Below are 20,179 nucleotides of genomic sequence, written 5' to 3'. Positions count from 1 at the left end.
CACTCCAGCCGAGTTGGACCTCAACTCCCGTCATGCCCAGGAGAGCACGAGGGAAGAAGGGCAACACCAATAAAAGAAACCCGGAAAAGCCCCGCCCCTAAACAACTCCACTTTTCCCGACAGCGCGCATCTGATTGGTGATGCTACGCTGAGGGCCCCGCCCCTGAATGACCCTCCCTAGAAGGGCGCGACGCAGCCTCGTGCGCATGCTGAAGTCAGAAATCCCATCCAATAGCGGGCGTGTTTTGCGGAAGGCGCTGCCGCTCCCTCCTCACAATGTGGCTTGAACGCATGCGCACTTGGCTGTCCTTAGCCTTGTCCTCTACGCGTCGGTGTGAGAGAGTTCACCCGGAGAGGCTTGTGCGCGCTTGCGCGCTGGCCGCCTACCTCGGGGGATTGCTGCGGGTGCCTGACATTATTGTTGCCTAGATCCCCCTTGCATGTAGCTTCTGCAATGGCTGGAGCCCTAAAGAAGGTGAGGGTGCTGCGGTGATTCGGAGGCTCGGGAGGTGACCCGGCAGGTTAGGACGGGTTGGGGAAAGGGATGTGAAAAAGAGACGGCTCCGGCCCTGCCAGATTGAAATCTCTGGTCTCTATGGAAACTCCGAATGAGATGCCCCATCCTTAGACCTTACTGTGCCCCCTAAAGCAGCTTTCGTAAGTCGGTGCCTCCGGATGTGTTGGGGAGGGCGAGCTTAAACCATCACAGAGTAACATATAATACTACAAGGCCCATAAGGCTTCCCTTGCTGGCAAAACAAGCATCTTTCCGAAGGCGTTTGTGTTTCCTCTAAACAATGCTCCACGACAGCACATCGTTTAATTAATTTCGGTTTCAAAAATGCCAGCCTACTCTTTGTTGTTTCTCCAGAAGATCCAGAGAAAAAATCCATTTGATAGTGCAGCTTAGAGCATGCCCTTCATAATTTTCAAGTTATCTGTTGAACCCTGATTTTATATTCCACTCATGCTGCACGCTTTGGCTTTCTTTCCAACTTGAAACTGAACGTTCAGGGATGGGATCCCCCCCCCCCCCGATATATCCTTGAATGATTGTTTGCAGACTGACATTTTACTATAGACTGTTTTCCACCAGGAGTTTCAAATTCCCCCAGATGTAAAAAGAAAATATGATCTTACTTTAAAGCTGTTTGTATTGCATATGTGTATTTATTACTTGGTGGAAAGTCAATGTTGATTAGTTGAAATATGTGAAGATCAAATTTATGTGAATATGTAAATCAATATTCAGTTTTCAAATCAATATTCAATAAAGGACACTAACAATACTTGAAGTTGTTCTGTAGTGGATTTCTAATGGGATAGATGCTTGTGTGTTTCTAATTCATTAAATCATGACTTAATATGGGGGAAGATTTGCAGTCTAGTTTAAGCATGGAAGGACTGAGAAATTACTGCTGTTGATTCAAATTAATAATAGTTTATATTGGCTAATAACTAAATCAACTTAAAAGGTAATTGGGAAGAATATTTATATCCCTTCCCTTCCCTAAGTGAATGTCTCTCTTCAGATAAAACTTGCTATGACATATAGTAGTATTTACAAATGCTCCTTTGGCTTCAGAAACATTATTATGTTTAGCCATAGGCACATTGAACTGATCATTCAGCACAAACAAATAATTATCAATTAAACTTTATTTAATGGGACCACAGTCCCATTTAATAATCATATCTATTTTTAATTTCTGCAGACCACTGGTCTTGTGGGATTAGCTGTATCTGAGACACCACATGAGGTGAGTATAACATAACCACTTATTTGAAATAGAAGTATGTAGAAGTGAAATGCTGCATATAATGTATATATGAAAAAGCATCCTAGGATGCAGACCTATGCAAGTGCAGGTCTGCAGCTCCCAGCATTCCTCAGTCAGACTATGATCTCAGACAATCATTAGTTGCGATTCAGAACTTAAATTCTATCAATTTATTTATTTATTAAAACATGTCTATGCCGCCCCTTGCCGAAGCCTCGGGGCGGCTCACAACATAGAATAAAATACACAATAAATGAAAACAATAATGATTAAAATATATACATTAGAATAAAATAAGCCGCCCTGGCCAAATAAAATTCAATAATATTAACATTTAAAATGCTGCTTAAATAAAAAGCATGTTGCATCATGGTTAATAAATAATACCAATAGCACAATACTATGTACATGTGGTCATTAAAAAAATCCTACAATTCCTGTCTCCAGTTCTAGAATCTTTTTTTCTGTCTAAATGTGCATAGGATTGTGTGCCACAGGTTATCAGGTAAATTTATTTATTTGTTTGTTTAAAGCTTTTATATACCATCCTTCACTAAAAAGTCCCAGGACAATGGTACAGTGAAATAAAAGTACAGCATCAGAGGACAAAATTCAAATAAAACCCCATCTTAAAATGCATTAACACTTAAAATATTGGAAAAATAAAAGGTTCTGGCCTGGTGCCAAAAGGGAAAAAAAAATGTCAGCACCAGACTCATCTCTCTGAGTTCATGTTCCATAACCATTAGGCCATGAAAAAAGCTCCTTTCTTTTAAAAAGTAGTAATTTTAGTGTACTTGATGTTGTTCTATTTTAGACCTGTAAAATTTTATTTTACTACTCTTTTAAGGTGGCTTAGGAAAAGATACAAACATAATAACCTGAAAGAATAGAACTATTTAGTTAAAGGCGTATGAAAACTAGACCATAGGAAAACACAAAGCAATCAATGTTATTTTTCTAAAAAATGAATGCATAAACACATGTGCACACAGATAAAATACATGGCTGAATTAATAACTGTGTGGCACCTGAAGGTTGTAAATATAAGGCTGCGTTTGCAATTTAAGGAATCTATTAATCCAGCTTTTGCTTTACATGCTTAGGTAGCATGAAGTGTTTTTCACCAGTTTAGGATGGCATGCTAGCTGTAACACTTTTGTATGGGGTAGACTGCCATGAATACTCAATCTGTAACATCCAGGCTCAAGAACTGTCATGTCTTATACATGGGACTTCTTCTGAAGACTTTTTAGAAAATTGAATTAGTTCAAAATACAGCAGTAGGATGCTGAGCAATATAGATTATATCACATTTTGCCAGTGTTGAAAGGGTGAGCATAACAGTTTGATATGCTCGTAGAATTCAGCATGTTCGTACCGGCCTATAAATCCATATACAGCCTGAGACCAAATTATCTTAAGGTCTGCCAGATTTCCTACAAAATTGTTCATATTTTGAGTGTAAGCATTATAAAAAACCTAAATAATCATAATATGTATGTTAACTCCCAGTTCATTTTAGCTATTTAGTTATGAAATTTATATACCACCTTGCATAAAAAGTTTAAATTGGCTAACAGTAATATACATTAGAAAAACATATCAAAGAACAATACCAATTAATGAGCAGAAATGGAAATAAATGATATTGGTATAAAATCCCATATTAAAAAATCTTCTAACAAACAAAACAAAACATCTAAAGAATTAAAAGCCTATATGACATGAAAGGTGTATAAGCTAACCTGCTTTTAAGGATTTGAAGAGGTAGACTTTTCTATGGCTATAGTCACACAAAGTGACAAGCTGTGGCAGAAATATCTTGTCATTAGGTGTGATTACCAGGAGCACGTGGTGCATTTTAGTTACTATGAATCTCCAGAGAAGAACAATGGTCCTTCATGTTTCCATGTTTCAGCATTGCTTCTCATTGTGTGGAGCTGGTTACGGTTTTCCACAGTGTCCCCATTTCCGACAGTGAGTTTGGCAGCAAGAGTGGCTGTGGCTGTTTCAGCCACCATTTTCTGCTGCCATGCTTACCTAGCAATGGTTGAGTTGTCCATATATGCCTGCCCGCCCCTTGAGATCAGCGGGAGAGGCCCTTCTCCGGGAACCCTCCGTGAAGGATATTAGGAGGGTAAGTACTCGGAGGAGGAGTGCTTTCTCTGTGGTGGCGCCCAATCTATGGAATGCGCTCCCCAGAGAGGTCCGCCTGGCGCCGTCGTTATTTGTTTTTTGGCGCCAGGCAAAGACCTTTTTATTCAAACGTTATTTTAATTGTTAATATTATTTTTTGGGCCGGGTTGACTCAAATTATATTGTTTTATAATGTGCTCATTTATTCATTATTGTGAGCCTCCCGAGGCTTCGGCAAATGGGGCGGCATAGAAGCCTTCTAAATAAATAATAAATAAATAAATCAGGCAGGGGGCTGACCGGCTTTCCCCATGCTCCCTATCTTCCCTCCCAGGGTGTACCCTCCAATGCCCAGTTGGATTCCCTAGTTTGCCCACCTCCTAGCTGAATTGCAGAGATGCCCATCTTACCCACCTGGCAGAGCCACGCCACCATGTCCCCTCCTGTCAGGCCTCCTCCACAAGCGCACTGTGCCCTTTCACATGAGGTCACACTGTCTCACTGTCCCAGGAGCCAGGTAGGCAGGCAATCTGGCTGTGCATCTGAGGGCACATGCCTGGAGGGAAGACAGAGCGGCAACCATGTGCAATTCTGTTGAGTAGATGGCAGTTGACTACCACTTCCCTCCACTCTGGGATGCGTGGGGGAAGTGGTAGCTGACTGAAAATCTGCTTAGGGGATGGTGCAGGCCAATGGGGGAGAGGCAGGTGGTGCAGGCAGGAATGGTGCATGCTGGGATTGGTTTCCAGCCATGGGTGCTGAATCTACCCACTGGATTCTTGATTCTTGAAGATCCTGGACACTTTTCAAAGGCAGTTCCACATAAAGTACACGGCAGTAATCCAGATGTAATGTAAGAAACATGTGTTGCTCTGCAAAAGTGGGCAATCAGAGCTTTTAATAAGGGCGGTTAGGAGATCAGTGCTGGCTGCTCTGCTGGAGGAAATAGTTTCTGAAGAAAAGAATGGATGCACTGGAGGCAGGAACAAATTGAAGACATTCCAAACCCACATCTTTACTTACTAGTACACATTAGACTGCTGCATTCAATGTGTAAACTTTAACTGTTATGTTTAAATTACTGTTTACTCATTGCCATTTGATCTTGTCAGCACCTCAGAATACTCTATACAAAAATTCTTAATGCCCTGGAGAACATTCCAAAAGATGCAGCGTATAGGAGGTATACAGAGAAAATGGTAAATGATCGGTTTCATATGGTAAATACAGTAAGTACATAACTTTTCAACATACTCATTTGCTACTCAGATAGAGATGATTCTTAAATGTGATTTGTGTTAGAATTATTTTCATTAAGTAGAACTTGCTGAACTTTGGTAACAGAATATTTGGGGGTTCAGTTATTCTTACAAGAGGATGGGTGGTTGCTGGGTAATTCTCCTTCCGTCCCAGACTAGATTTAGAGTGCTGTCCTACATGTCGGGTCATATCAGGCTTCCCATGAAGGTGAATATTAGACTGCAGCTGTGTTTTAGCTTCATCGTGCAGGTATCCAGAAATAAGTATTTATACATTTATTTTAAATAACATGTGTTCATAAGAAACAGCTGTGCATACTCCAGAAATACAGGTCAATGCCAAAATAGTGATACAGTGTTGTTATTCTTTGTAGTTCCTGTTATTTGTTTATCAGTATCAATACATATTGCATTTCATGGCAATTTTTATCAAATCATTGAAATACTAAATATATTTAACTTTTCACACTTTAAAAGCCACAACTTCCTCATGATGCTAACCTGAAATAGCTGCTGCTTGTTGAAAGGATATATATTTATATGGCTGATTTATATTTTTCTTTGCACATTCTGAGAAAAAATGCTATGCTAACCTGTCTGGCAATATCTGCAAATGACTATTTTTTTGCATCATTCAGTATCAGACACAGGAATATATTGTTTATACATATATTGTGGGACAGTTCTGAGCCTGAAATCTGATTTGTTCTTGAATTTGCAGGAACCTGATGTGGAAAAATTGGAAAATAAAATCAATTGTGGACAGATAGAAGAAGTTATTTCACAGGTAAAAATGTACAGTATATAGCAAAAATATATATTTTTTTTCAATTGCAGCAAGCATGGACTACTGAAAAAAATAAAAGGAATCCCAAATACTTGCTCAATAGATTAATTTCTTAACAAAAGGGGATGTGGTTCTTGTTTTCATTTTGCCCTGCAGAAAAAACTATAAAGTTTACTGTTAATAGTTAATAGCTGTCCTACACAGCATCAAATAATGCAATATTTAATAGCACTGTACTGGTAACAATGATATTGACAGCAAGCTCAGTGAGATTCACAGTAAGTGTTTATATGGTTTGGTGGCCTTAATGTGTTTTTTGCCAGCTATCGAAATGATTGTAAGAATGAGGACAAACACTCATTTATAATTTTCATGAAGACAGCTCACCAAGGGCACACTCCTATTGTCTTCATGGCAGGTGCCCATAAATCTCCGAATTCAGATGTTCACATGGTGGTGATCTTTGCCACCACTGCATTTTATCTAGTCAGCCTTCTTTGGCCCAGAAACAGGGAGGGAAGAAGGTTGGGCCACTGACTAGAATCAGTGCAGCTCCTCTACAGCCCCAGCCTTTTCCCCTCCCTGTCATGCCTCTCCTCCCTCCCTCCCTCCCATTGTAATGTGGCAAGGAGAGCAGCAGCCAGCACAGTTCTTTCCAATCTGGCTGCAGGAAGGCAAAGCAGGGGCTTGGTCTCCCAAACATCCAGTGTTTATTATTTTATTTATTTAATTTCTATACTGCCCAACAGCCGAAACTCTCTAGGTGAGTCACAAAACACATTAAAAAAAACCCAAAGGATACATTGTATCAAAACATGTGAACCTTTAATGGTGTTTTAACAATGCAAAATTTAAAACCACATATTAAACAGGAGGACAAAATTGTTCTCCCAGATGATGTTGGGAGACTGCAAGCTTATGCCTTTAGAGGGCAATCTTATGCATGTTTAGGGAGAAAATTCTACAACTCTCATCTATCCCAGTTAAATATTCTGGCATTAACACTAAGCTACGCTATTAATTAAACATTGTATCTTAGTTTTTGGCTAAAAAGCTGTAACCAAATGCTTTTTTCTTATGTAAGGAATATACAAAAGTAATACAGCACTTCAGTCTTGGAGCCACATGGTGATAACCATTTTTTAAATCCTTTTTCTGTCTAAACCACCCCTTAGACTGCAGATACTATTGCTTTAAATAGCAGTATGAAAACTGTTACTACTACAATTTTACGTTTCCTGTATTAGCCCATATTCTTGTATTCTAAATGCTTTCCCAAATGGCAGATACAGTACTGGCTGCAAAACCTTCTGATGTGTTCACAATTACTGAATCTGGATGAAATATGTACAGTGTTTGTTTATATCAGTGCTGCACAAATTAAACTACTTAGTAAGGAATTAGTAAATCTGTATTTTATATATGCAGTTAGTGGATCTCATGGATTTTTAAGGGGCCTTTTAAAATGATGAGAATTCACAAACAGTTATGACAATGTACATTGACTATTTTTGATATAGCATCATTGAGTGACTTTTAAAATTTGTATTTTCTCATCAGGCGGAAAGTGAGCTCCATCTAGCCAGGAAAATGGCACGATGGCGACCATGGGAGCCTTTAGTTGAAGAACCTCCAGCTGACCAGTGGAAATGGCCAATATAATTGTCTTTATTTGTAGTTCAGACTAGAAAAACATGTGATTAAATTTATGCTGGATAAAACTCTTTAATGTTATGTATAAAGTTACCTACCTAAAAGATTTGTCTGCCTCCATATTAATTGGAAGATCTCTGTAAACTTACTACATCATGGGAATTGATCTCAGTGATTTATCGATTGTAATCTTATGTTCTGTAGATATCTGCATGTGTATGAATTCTTGCAATGCATGACTGAGCCCGGCTGCCCATCATAAACAACAGTGGGCATGTGCTTGGGTTCTGTGTTCATGTTCTTAACCCAAGTGGACTGGGATGCACTTTTATATAGGAGGACTTTACAGACTGCTCATATATTGCTCTAGAAAAGCATCTGTATAAGTACCCATGTTGGTGATTCAAGTGGGGTGGGTGCAGCAAAGCCAGAATTTCACTGAGCCTTTCAGCAGTCCATATGTGTACAGACACCACTCACTTGGAAAAAAACTGGCCATAACTGGATGCGATATTAACCAGGGTTTCAGAGAATTCTGGCATACTGTCAACAGACCCTCTGTGGTTTATTGTGATGTCTAAACAAGGATCTCTGGCATCTCTTCCCAACTAAGCTGGATTCATAAACCAAGCTGTATGACTTGGCACGTTTGTGGAGAGGTAAGCCAGAGTTCATGGTTTAGATGTCACAGTAACTTGTCAAATTTGAGCAGCATACACCATGCTGGCATGTTAACCATCATTATGCTATTAATAATCCATATTTGTGCAGGTGATGGAAGACATCTTTATGGAGGCTCGCTGCCTCTGAGACATGCTAAGATAAATTTTGCATCTTTCTTGTGGGAGGAGTAGTGCCAATTTTAATTCTACATGCACTGAGACAGCAAGTCTGCCTGCTCACACTTTGTATAAATTAGGCTTTTTCCAAGTAAACCATTTCCTGTATCAGCTAAGACGTATAAAAAAGGTATTTTTAGAGTTATCCCAATAAGTTTTGACTGTGGCCTAGAAATGTGAATTTCCCAAAGCACCTGCCTGCCAAGCCAAAGTAACACTACCAGGACAGGAAGTCATAGGGCTGCTATTGATGAAAGGATTAGGAGCAACACTTCCCTATTGGCACACAAAGAAACAATTAACAGGCTGTTATTTGAAGGATATTTTGGGCTATTGTACTTTTTGAAAAGATACTATCTTTGAAATATATAATACGCTGTACTTCTACAAAGCATGACTGATTTTTAGTTTTTATTTAGGTATTGGCTGGGATCTGTACTTCCTTACTGCCATCTTGTAAAAACAACTGTGTCATTTAGAAACAAACTCACTAGAGGGCGTCATACCTTACCTGGAAAGAATGTGCTGGATGAAGATGGGAACTCAATACTGAAAAGAAGCACACTTTTAAAGCAAATGCTCTAAGCTCAAGACAGAAATATGACTGGACTGAATAGTTCTCACATTTTTTTGGAGGTAGCCTACATCTCTTGCTTTATTTTTAACTGATACGTTCCATTCTTGGTCTACTTGCAAAGTATTCTATACTGTAATCACATTCCTTTTCACATTAACCTAAACTGAACTGGAGCAATTTTGCAGTGCATCGAGTATACATCTGGAAGCCTCATGTGGAAACATCTTTGTCATTACCATGAACTCTTACTTTGCCATAGTGTGTCCCTGGCCTTGCAGGCCTCTTTTGAAATGAGCATTTGTCGAGCATGCTTATTTAAAGATTAAGCATAAACTGCCCACATACACCAAACTTATCTGGAAGTAAGCCACACTACCGTCATTTATTTCCAATTTAGCATGCACTGGAATCCCTAGGGCAAGCTACAACGTGGACCTCCTTGTCAAGCATGCCCAATCGCGGGCAACTGCAAAAATTCTCCATTTCCCCAATTACCAAGCGTCTTTTCCATTGGATCATATTTCCTGGAATTCGTATACGTAAAATAGCCAATGCATTCTCTCTAGCATACCCTTTGCAGTAATTACTAAATCACAAGCGGAAGCCCCAATCGCTTCTCTTTTGACCGCAACATCCCTTTGCGGACACGCGCCGTGGAAATCAGAGCCGCAAGATCGCGCGCTTTCTCGACCCGGGAGGGCCTAACCTCGCGAGACTTTCTGGTTGCTACGGATACACGACGCTCTCAGCTGCAGACGGCGAGGATCGGCTAAGCCGTGGGTTGCTTCGGAGAGTTTCGGTGAAATCCTCCTATTAAGGTAAATGTTATGGCCTTTGAAAATAAAAGAAAGGATGGAGGCACGTAATACTGGATAAGGCCGAGAATTCGGGGAAGAATGCGTGTTGAGCTTGCGGTGCGAGCAACTGCTGTTGTATGACTGGTTCAGTCCATTACTACAGTTCCCAGCGTGCTGTGCGCGGCGGCTATCTTTAAATGTCTTTGTTGCAGTAGCCTAAAGCCCTTTGGGACAGTACTTAGTGAAGGGAGGATGATAGAGGTTCCCACACAAATCACGAGAGCTCGTGATGCATTCTGTGATTCAGATGGAGCAATATACGAGATTTACTCAAATCTAATTGCCTCCGGACTAAGACTCCCAGAATTCCACAGCGGGGAAATAATAGGAGTTGCAGTCCAAATATATGGAGGGTACCAGGTTGGGAAAATTGCAACGTGTGATACCGCTTGACATGCCCCACGCCTTTAATGTAACAGGTGGGAGGTGCTAGTGGTACTGTTTCATGCCGGCGAAACACAGGATTTTATCATTTTGGATAGATGGTTTCCCTTTGCCTTTGACAGGTACTTGTAGCCTAACCTGGCGCAGCTTTCTCTGAGATTAAAAGTATTCTGTTGCGGGGCGGGTGAGAGTCCTGTTTGTCCAGGTTGTTATGTGCCATCAATTCGACTCCAGCTTATTACCACTCTATGAATGAAAGCCGTCCAAAATGTCTTGTCTGAGGCAGCTTCATGCAACTCTTGTGAGTTCAAGGCTGTGGATTCCTTTATGGATTCAGGCCATCTAATATTGCAGCTCCTAAAATTGAAACAAAGGCTAAGCAACAGAATTAAACTATTTTCACCTGACTTTTAAAAAAGGCTCATACATTATGTTAACCTCTTATGTGATTTTTGTGAGTAATATGATCTGTCAGTCACTCTTGATAAGCGAGTCATGACAGAATGGCTGCCTGTACTGTGCAGCCACTGTTACAGAGATAAGAAACAAGATCTGTCACAATAAGGAGCCTTTCATCTGAAAAAATTCTTTTAAGCTGCCCTTGAGGTAATAAAAAAAGATGAAGACTGGCTGATCCTGATGCCCTTTCCCCAAGGAAGCAGAAACATCCACAGATTTTGCACAGGTGTAATAAAAACACAGAAGCAAGGCGCAAAAAAAGTGTATACTGTTTTCTTAATATGGAATATGTATGTCTGGGGGAAGGGGGGTTGGCCTGTCAATTATAAAACAAGCACAGCCCATCACTATTAACCCCATACTGCAGCTTTAGGGAGCTGCAATTTTGAAGCAGCACCTTGTAGCAGTTCTGCAGTGTCATTTTCTTCAAGGCTGGTGGATTGCACCATAAAGAGCCAAAGAGGCTTTTTTTTTTTTTTTTTTTTTGCTATAGTCCAGGTTTTATTTGAATAAACTCTAGGCTGTTCTCTTAGGCTGTGGTTCAGGTCAGCAGTTGGTGCTTTCAACTGTTTTCTGATTCCTTTCAGGAAGCACACCCTAGTGTTGTTCTTTTATGTTGTTATGTCGTCTGTTTTAATATAGCAAGTTAAAGGTGGCTTAGATTGGGATAATTCAGCAGTGTATTCAACTGTCATAATGTAGGAAAGAGGTGTCTGAAGTGAGTTGTATATAGCAACCATGGAAATGTAATTTGATGTTGCTCATTCTTCCTACGTTTTTAAAAGGGCAACTCAGCTGAACAGAAGGCTGCAACATTGAGTGCAGCCATGATGCTGATGGGGTGGTCCATTTAGGACATTTTGTAATCAACATTCCCCCAGCTGCTTGTGACTGCAAACTGCCTGCTGGCAAAGGGATAATTTATTTATTTATTTATATTTTTGGTTTTCTATCCTGCCTTTTTCCTACAAAGGGCTCAAGGCAGCTTACATCATTCTTCTCCTCCATCTTATCCCCACAACAACAACCCTGTGAGGTAGGTTGGGCTGAGAGTCTGTGACTGGTCCAAAGTTAACCAGTTGACTCCATGGCTGAGCGGGGACTAGAACCCGGATTTTCTGAGTCCTAGTCCCATGCTCTTAACCACTACACCACACTGGCTCTCAGTCAATCATCAATAATCAGTCCCAGTTCAATCACTGGTGATTGGCTTTGCAGCCTGCACCCCCTTCCCAACTGCATTACTTTTCATTTCTCCCCTGAAGGTCCCCAAGACTACACTAACCTGTGACCTGTAACTCAATTCTCAGTACTGCTAAATAATGCTTGAAACAACCATAGTGAAAAGTGTATCTACCACTGCTGCCCTCCACTTCTTAGCCATTTTCCGTTAGTAACTGGTTAAATTATCACACACACTTCAAATTGTGGCAAAGGTCATTCTATCATCAAGGCCCCTATTTCACAGTCTAGTTTTAGAGCTCAATGGTAGACAGCAGCTTTATGCTTCTTTGACTTGCATGTAAGCACCATGTGCTTTCCCCTTCACTCTCTTCCAATATTTATAAGTTTCTTGAAACAACATACTGTCTAAATGCAATGCTCCCTTATTTGAAAACCTTCCGACAATCACAGATAAAGGAGTTCTGTGTGAGGTCCATCATCATTGGTGTAACAAATGCATTTTTCATACGAGTAATCACTTCTATAACTTAATACTATTACATTTAGTGCAACTTATGAGGTTGAACCCTGGTTCAAAATACGTTTTAATGAGAACTAATTTAAAATGTATTGTTTTATTTTTAAGTCCAGTACAATAGAAACTAAAAAGATAACCAGAAACTACAAGTAAGAAATGGATGAAAAAGGATTGTTTGCAATTCATTTAACAACATTGGGATGAACTTTTAAAATAGGTTCCAAGGTGCAGGGTTGTTTTTCCCTTCAGATGGTTAAAAGTAAACAATCCTTCACATGTTGAAACATGCTGAAATTGTTTTTGCTTTTCGCTTGCATGATTGTTAAAATGTCTACTATTTCTTTTAAGAAAATGGCTGATCCAGAAAAGGAGGCAAATGACCTGGCTGAGGCAGATGCCAAAAATGAAGTTATAGAAGACACATCTGTGACAACACAAGCAGAAGCAAATACACACTCTGTAGGTGTTACAGCAGAACATACAGATATAGCACAATTGCATGAAACAACTCCGCTAACAGAGCAGAATCAAGACAGAGATTTAGCAACACGTGATTCAGATGCTACTGAGGAACTGACTGAGGGGCTGTCCACTGCTGAACAACCCGTACAGGAGCCAGAAACTGCTGAGGAACGAGTACAGGAGCTGGGCACCACTGCAGAACTGGCTGCTACTGCAGAACTAGCACAGGGGCCAGCTATTGTTGAAGATTTAGTTGGGGACCTTGCCACTGCTAAAGAACCAGTGAGGGAGTTGGATGCTGGTGAAGAACTGAAGAGTGATATGGAACTGGCTGAGGAACCAACCTCTGATAAGGAACCCCACACAGAATCCCAGGATGAATTCCCAGAGACTCAGAAAGATATTTCAGATGTTCAAGATCTTGGTGCTGAAGTTACACCAACCACTGTGAAAACAGGTGTTCCAGGAATCACAATATCTAAAGACGTTTCTGAAGAGCATACAGATTTTGCAGTAGACATGAATGTGGCAGAAACCATGTTAATGGAAGTTTTGGAATCTGAAAAAGCACATTTTTCAGAAAGTACAAAAGATGCCACTGTAACAGGTATAAGGATTGTCAGATACCATAACGGATTACTGCTTCCTTTGTCATTATTAAGTAACAACAATAGCAGCTTATCCCCTGCTTTCTTCTTAGCTCTATCCCACCAAAAATGCTATTTGAAAAGACGACCAGCTATACTTGGTCATATTATGTAGCACAAACTGTATAACATTTTCATATTTATCTTTCTCTCAAGAACACATGAGAATCCTACAACATTATTTTATTCACAGTATAACCAAATGGGATAAGTTGCACTGAGAAATGACTGGGCAGAGCCTTGCACAGTTTATTTCATTGCCAAAATGGGATTTGAATCCAGGGCTTCCTGCTCCTAATCCGATATTCTAGCCATTATATCACCCTAGCTTTCAAATGAAATTACTAATACAAAGCATGCCATTCAAAAACACCAAGTTAGCTATAAATATGACTTGCAGGCCTCATGTGGCCCGCTGTCTTAAGCACAACCACTGCTGAGACAAATTGCAACACCTGAAAAGGCCAATTTTTAAACAAAGGTATTGTTTAAAAGCTAAATTTGACTTTTATTGTTCCATGGCTTTTGTTGCTGCCACCACCCCAAATTCAGCAACACAGTAGCAGGTGTCCCCTGAGGGCATGCAGCAGAGGATTGAAACTGAAATTTCATCTTCTGCCTTTGATCATGGCTTGGTACAAAATATGACTAATAGGTAAGTCTAGTTTCCTTTGGTTGGTCATGTTTTCGCAGGAAGACAAGGTGGGTAATTCTTATGATATTCCATAGAACTTCACCCTGATTTTAATGCATTTCTAGAGTTAGATTTTGGGCCGTGGAATAGCACATTGCTGTGTAAATACAGTCACTCCAATCCAATGGGTCCTTAATTATGAAATATATATAACACTTTGCATCATTGGTACACAATGTGCTTATAAAATGGGAAAGTAAAATAAGTGTATCACAAAATATAAAAACATGCAGCAAAATATTTTAAAAACACTAAATTAAATTCCACATCACAGAGCAACCACAGATTTACAGGAAAGCAGCAAGAAAATTACATTTTTCAAAAGCTGAATGCCAAAAGCCAAATGCGATAGATAAGTCATTTCAAGCAATCTAAAGGAATATAGTGACCCAGGCAGTTAAGACTCCCATGAGAGAGAAAATGCTACAGTTTTGGTCCCATAACTTGAAAAATACCAACTTCGGGAAGCTTCCAATTTTTATGGGTGAGGTATCCTCAGCAAAGCTTCTTTGGATAAGCTCACCATATTTAGCTTTCAGTCCTAAGTACACTTTTTAGGAAGTAAGCTCTACTGGTTTGTTTTGATTAATATAACTTTTGAGGCTTGTATTATGAGATGCTAATATAGGAGATAAAATTCCTTTGCACATTTATGCATTCCAGTATTCACACAAGATTGTATACATGAACAAGAGCTTCTGCATTCACTTCACTGTTGTGCAGGAACCTCTATGCAACTCTGCTTTTTATAGTTTAGTGCATTTCTAGTGACACTATTTTAGACATAAAATATTTTGTGCTGCCATGTATATACAGTAATTGCTTCTAAAAATAATAGCAGCTAAAGGATTAGACAGCATATTTCCAGTCCTGTATACTGCTATTTATTCAGAATGTTGTCCTTATAGTATCATTATAATGTATTCTTAGTCTTTCAAAGATTTTATTTCACAGATACATTTGCATTTAAAAGTTGTTTCATTTTTAAAATGTAACCATAGATAAGGGCAAAAGAGAAGGAAAAAAAAGGTACAGCAGGAACTTGACTTATTTTATCTGAGTAAAAAGTATATTCTCAGAGACAATTGCTAAAGAAATATGAAAATTGATACATTTGTTTGTATTTCAGTTAAATTCATGCTTCATCCTGATATCCAGATTTTCACTATGGCTTTTAACATTAATCGAACTGTGGAGCAAATCAAGAAATATTTTGCAACACGATTACAAATGCCACTGAATGTTTTACAGTTTATGTTGTTAGGTATGTATACAGTATTAAGAACTCCAGATGTGAAAAGTTAGCCATGAAAGTGCAGAAGTGAGGCTATAATCCTCACTTATGCATACTTATTAAGGCTTATGTTCTAATAATAGCACATACATCTGAGTAAATATCCTCATTTGGGGTCTTTGTTTTTCATCAATAACAGCAGCTTTTCATATGAATAAAGAAAAAGATGTCTAACCTGCCCCATTAGCCCTACAGCTCCCGGGGTGGGGGGGGGGCGGGTTACAACAACAAAATGCAAAATAAAATACAGAATAGAGTGAAATACAGAATAAAATACAATATAAAACAGCAATTACAAATAAAAAACATTAAAACCAATATCAGATGCATGAAACTATTTGACATACATGCAGTTAAAATGCTACAATTTAACAAATTAGCTTTGAAATAAAAATATTTTTAGTGATTTTAAATTGATTCTAAGTTGGTTTTAATGTTTTTATTTTTATAATGTAGTGATTTTAAATTGGTTTTAATGTTTTTATTATTTTTATAATTGTATTATGTAATTAATTATATATCATAGCATATTTTAATGTTTTTAATTTTCTTGTGAACCATTTGGCAATGTTTTAAAATATGGGCAATGGAATATAACTCTACTAAATAATTAAATAAATATATAAAGATGTTGCTTTTATTATTTGATTTTGAAGTGCATTTTGTTGCTATATTAAAATATACCAAAATAACAAAGTCACACATATAAAATGAAAGGACTCATATATAGAAGCATTGCTTTGGTTAATAACTCCCATCTTTCCCCACAATTGGTCATGCTGGCTAGGACTGATGGGAACTGTAGGAAGAAACAGCTGTCCACCCTTGCTCTACAGTAAAATGAAGAAAATATATGGTAAAACTCCTTTGTAATGTTCATGGGTCAAAAGGCTAATTTAGGATAGCAGTTGAAGTGGCATTGCCATAGGCTGCCCTGCCTTTGGTTGCATCTAAAGAAGGAAAATATTGATATTTTTGATGTGAAACCTAACCATCTTACCATTTACTTTTAGGGAGAATAGTTGACAATAGTGAAACCTTATGGAACCTTGGAGCGCAACCTAATGGAACCATACAAGTTGATATGTTCTCCCTTGATGAGGAAACCTTTCCAATCAAAGCAGCTAAACTCCTCCATGAATTCTACATGGCTGATGTTATAACTGTTAGAGTGCAAAAAGGTAAATAGCAATGTTTAAATATGCAGCCTAACTCATTTAAATCAAATATTACCCTGTACTACCCCATATGTAATTTAACATACTATTTTTATCTGAACAGATGCAGAAACATTTCAAGATATAGATGTAGAGATTAAAAGGCCCAGTTTCAAGAAGCCATTTTTGGGTGGATTTAGACATAAGCATACAGGCACAGAATATCACAATGCGGGATCACAGACAGATCCAAAAAAACGTTTGGACAAAGAATATGAAGAGTTTTGTAGGTCAACACAGGTAGGTGTGCAAGAGAATAAGCTAAGATAATAGCAGTACATTCCAATACATGTTTACATAGAAGTGAGCTCCATCGAATTCAGTGTTATAGGGTATAGAATAGTAGCATAAGGCTCCAATCCTATGTGCACTTCCTTTGTGATGATACACCCTGTTGAAATGAATGTGACTTACTTATTTGGAGACATGCATAAGATTGTGTTGTAACATGAATATGAGAAAAGAAGCTGATTTGGAAGCTAAGTATCTTCCAGCATTTTAGAAATGGATAATTATATGAGTTATTCCTTAATCTTTTCATAAGTTAGTCTTTTGTTCCTTTAATATTGTACATAGAGTCTAATGTTTTAGCACATCTTAATTTTATAACAACAACAATTTTATAATGTGAGGATTAAAATTAATAATTTTATTTCTAGACAGTTGTTGAGAGGAAAAGGCTGCAACAGACAAGAAATACAACTTCCACCCAGATGACTAAAATTGGTGTCTATGTGACAAATGTCACTGATAAACTTATAGAACCAAAACGGTATGTGACAGCTGAAGAATACCATGCGCGACGGCTTAAGGCAGTAAGTATTCAGGCCATCAAATGAATATAATTACACCAGCAGAGTAAAAGATCTTTTGATGTAGCAGTCCCACTCTCATTTACTTGGGAATAAGTTTCATTGAACTAAATGGACCTTACAAATGGGCAGACATGTATAGGATTGCATTAGGGATCAGAAATGTGATGCGTGAGGTTTACATTTAAAGAAGAATCATAATATTCTAGTACAGAAAAGGCATTTTTCTGATGTAAGCCGCCCAGAGGTGCTGTGGCACAAATGTTTTAAATAAATAAATAAATTCTAAAGTGTTATAACATAAATAATATTCAGAGCCATGTTTGCCAGCTTTGGATTGAAGAGACAAGCTGCAAATGTCTTGATTTATATGTCAACAGGGAGCGATTCACAATTATTATTGAAAGAAACTGAATTTAGACAAGCTTACATTCTTCTTCGCTGATGCTTTGAACATGTAAAACTTTCAAAAGCTCTGTGTCATCAAGATAGTTGTCAGTCAACATGCTAAAGTTTAGAATCTCTTCTTACACTACAGCCAACAATACCTTGAATAAGGTGTTTGGAGTTTATGCAAATATTTATGTACTTCCTAGGAAGCTTTCCCATTTTCTTTCATCCTGCACGTTCATTGTTTTAGTTAAGAGTACAATATGGCTCCATTAAATGCAAAAGCAGTCCTATCTGAATATGGTAGTCTTCCCTGCTTGAAATGCTTTCATATTAACATTTGGCACACGCTAACCAGGAAAATGAAACCAGCATTAAGAATTGCTGACCCACAAAGTATTTAACTCTATTTCATATTGTTATTTTTGTATTTTTAATTTTAATGTTTATATTTTTAATTTAATGTTATTTATTTTTAACTTATTGTTGTAAGCCGCCCCGAGGCTTCGGCGAATGGGGCGGCATAAAAATGTTTTAATAAATAAATAAATAAATAAATAAACTATGTAGTATTTAAGGTGGCAATTCCATGTACATTTATCTGACAGGAAACTCTGCTGAACATAGAGGGATTTATTTCTGGGTAAGCACATTTAAGATAGGACTGTTAGAGTACATCCTGCACTCCCATTCCAAAGCTCCAGTGGCTACCCACAACCACAATTCAAAATATCAGTATAGGTATTACTGATGGTTAATTTTATTTATTATTAAGGTTCAGACTATAAACTATATAATCAAAGTCACCTTAATCATTTGCATCACTTTAAAATGTACTAGTCTGACATGTAAAATATTTGTTGATAAAGCCAAGCACACTTGTTCTTCATTTTTGTAAGCCCTCCAATACATAAAGGAGATACTGAAGAAATCTGCACTTCTTTAACATTGCTTAAATATTTTGTTGTGTTTTCTCTCCTGTACTCTTCCCCTCTTTACAGATAATTGTAATACAGACCTATTATCGGCGATGGCTAGCTAAGGAAGTAGTAAAAAAGCTAAAAGAACAACTAAGGTTAAGATTGGAATGGGAAGAGCAAGAAGAGCTCAGAAAACAGAGAGAGAGGGCAGAAAAACTGCTAAGGGAGTATAATCGAAGGATGAATCCTAGAACAAAGGATGATTTTGAATTACTCTATCATGCTTTAGAATGTAAGTTGTTTTGAGAGATGCATTTAAATGAGAATTCTGAAATTTCCTTGGTTAAAAAGAAGTATACATAGTATCTTTACATTATTGGATTGTTTTCAGGAGATTTTATGCCAAACTATATTTACTATCATGAAATTACTGTAAAATATTTCAATACCATTCAGTAAAACTTGTAGGCTCCCATGGATTTTTGGATCTGTCACCAGATTATATTCAAGTCTAGCATGGCCTTAACCTTTGGGTATTTAGAAAATATCTGGTGTTGTCAATGCACTTTCCATTTTAACTAGCAGAATACTAATTAATAAACTGAATTCAAGAAAGAGGAGATAGAATAACTGCCATTGGCTGCAGTTCAGGGGGTATTATTAAGTGAGTGCTTTTAGATTGTGGTACAACACTTGTGTTGCTACTGGCAACACCTAGTTTATCTATTTATTCTGTGTCCCACTTTTCCACAAAAAATTCAAGATAGCTCAAGATAGCTCTCATAATCAGATATGTTCTATGCATTACACAGAATGGGATAGTAGGCATTGGTGCTATAATTCTTAACCATGTAACTGCAGGTAGATGCTCATATTTTTAATGTTCACAACATAAAATTAGTATATTAAATTGCAAAGTATTGTGGAGCTTTATGTCTGATATGCTTCAAAGAAGTAGGGAACATAAAAAAGAGAACCTATTATTTCAGGTGGTCTGAAGTGGTACTGTCTTGATTAACACTGCCTTATTCTGTATGATGTTGTAGAACAGTTCTGATTCTTTATCATTTCCCTTCAATTGAAAACAAAGCAAACGAGCTCATGTAAGTTACATTGGCATCATTCTTCTGAATGTTTTTTTATTTTCAAAAGTGAACAGTGATTTCGAATCAGAGTTTGATGGCTGATGGAATTCTTTTAAAGAATGCAGGGCAACATAGCACTTGGCCTGATCCAGGAAGGCATTTCTTACTTTCTTAAATAAAAGAGCTTACTGCAGACTATTTTGCACAGATTAGCTATGCCT

At 38.1% G+C, this 20,179-nt stretch overlaps 2 protein-coding genes across 2 annotated transcripts in view; both read left to right on the top strand.

Annotated features, from left to right (window-relative positions):
• The first annotated feature begins 306 nt into the window (after nucleotides 1-306).
• On the top strand, nucleotides 307-7,725 carry NDUFA5 (NADH:ubiquinone oxidoreductase subunit A5). Its single transcript, XM_044423102.1, has 5 exons — nucleotides 307-475; nucleotides 1,716-1,760; nucleotides 5,033-5,149; nucleotides 5,901-5,966; nucleotides 7,527-7,725. The coding sequence occupies exons 1-5, from the start codon at nucleotides 455-457 to the stop codon at nucleotides 7,626-7,628; spliced, it is 351 nt and encodes a 116-aa protein (XP_044279037.1). The 5' UTR covers nucleotides 307-454; the 3' UTR covers nucleotides 7,629-7,725.
• Nucleotides 7,726-9,444: 1,719 nt separating this feature from the next.
• The window catches only part of IQUB (IQ motif and ubiquitin domain containing), a 38,392-nt gene continuing 27,657 nt past the window's right edge, over nucleotides 9,445-20,179 (top strand). Inside the window, exons 1-7 of the mRNA XM_044422932.1 lie at nucleotides 9,445-9,853; nucleotides 12,786-13,506; nucleotides 15,370-15,504; nucleotides 16,548-16,715; nucleotides 16,816-16,991; nucleotides 17,411-17,566; nucleotides 18,955-19,165. Coding sequence (XP_044278867.1) covers nucleotides 12,789-13,506; nucleotides 15,370-15,504; nucleotides 16,548-16,715; nucleotides 16,816-16,991; nucleotides 17,411-17,566; nucleotides 18,955-19,165 — 1,564 coding nt within the window. The 5' untranslated portion in view covers nucleotides 9,445-9,853; nucleotides 12,786-12,788. The remainder of the gene's footprint in view (nucleotides 9,854-12,785; nucleotides 13,507-15,369; nucleotides 15,505-16,547; nucleotides 16,716-16,815; nucleotides 16,992-17,410; nucleotides 17,567-18,954; nucleotides 19,166-20,179) is intronic.

Source organism: Varanus komodoensis, unplaced genomic scaffold, assembly GCF_004798865.1.
Source record: "Varanus komodoensis strain SLA01 unplaced genomic scaffold, ASM479886v1 scaffold13_1, whole genome shotgun sequence".
NCBI classification, from domain to species: domain Eukaryota; kingdom Metazoa; phylum Chordata; class Lepidosauria; order Squamata; family Varanidae; genus Varanus; species Varanus komodoensis.
The sequence above is the reverse complement of the archived record's forward strand: the minus strand, read 5'-3'. Positions and strand labels throughout refer to the sequence as shown.

Excerpts from the sequence above, each read along its gene's own strand:
- NDUFA5 (XM_044423102.1), top strand. The coding sequence starts at position 455 with ATGGCTGGAGCCCTAAAGAAG. Across the intron at positions 476-1,715 it reads TGGCTGGAGCCCTAAAGAAG|ACCACTGGTCTTGTGGGATT; the intron begins GTGAGGGTGCTG and ends TAATTTCTGCAG. Across the intron at positions 5,967-7,526 it reads TAGAAGAAGTTATTTCACAG|GCGGAAAGTGAGCTCCATCT; the intron begins GTAAAAATGTAC and ends TTTTCTCATCAG.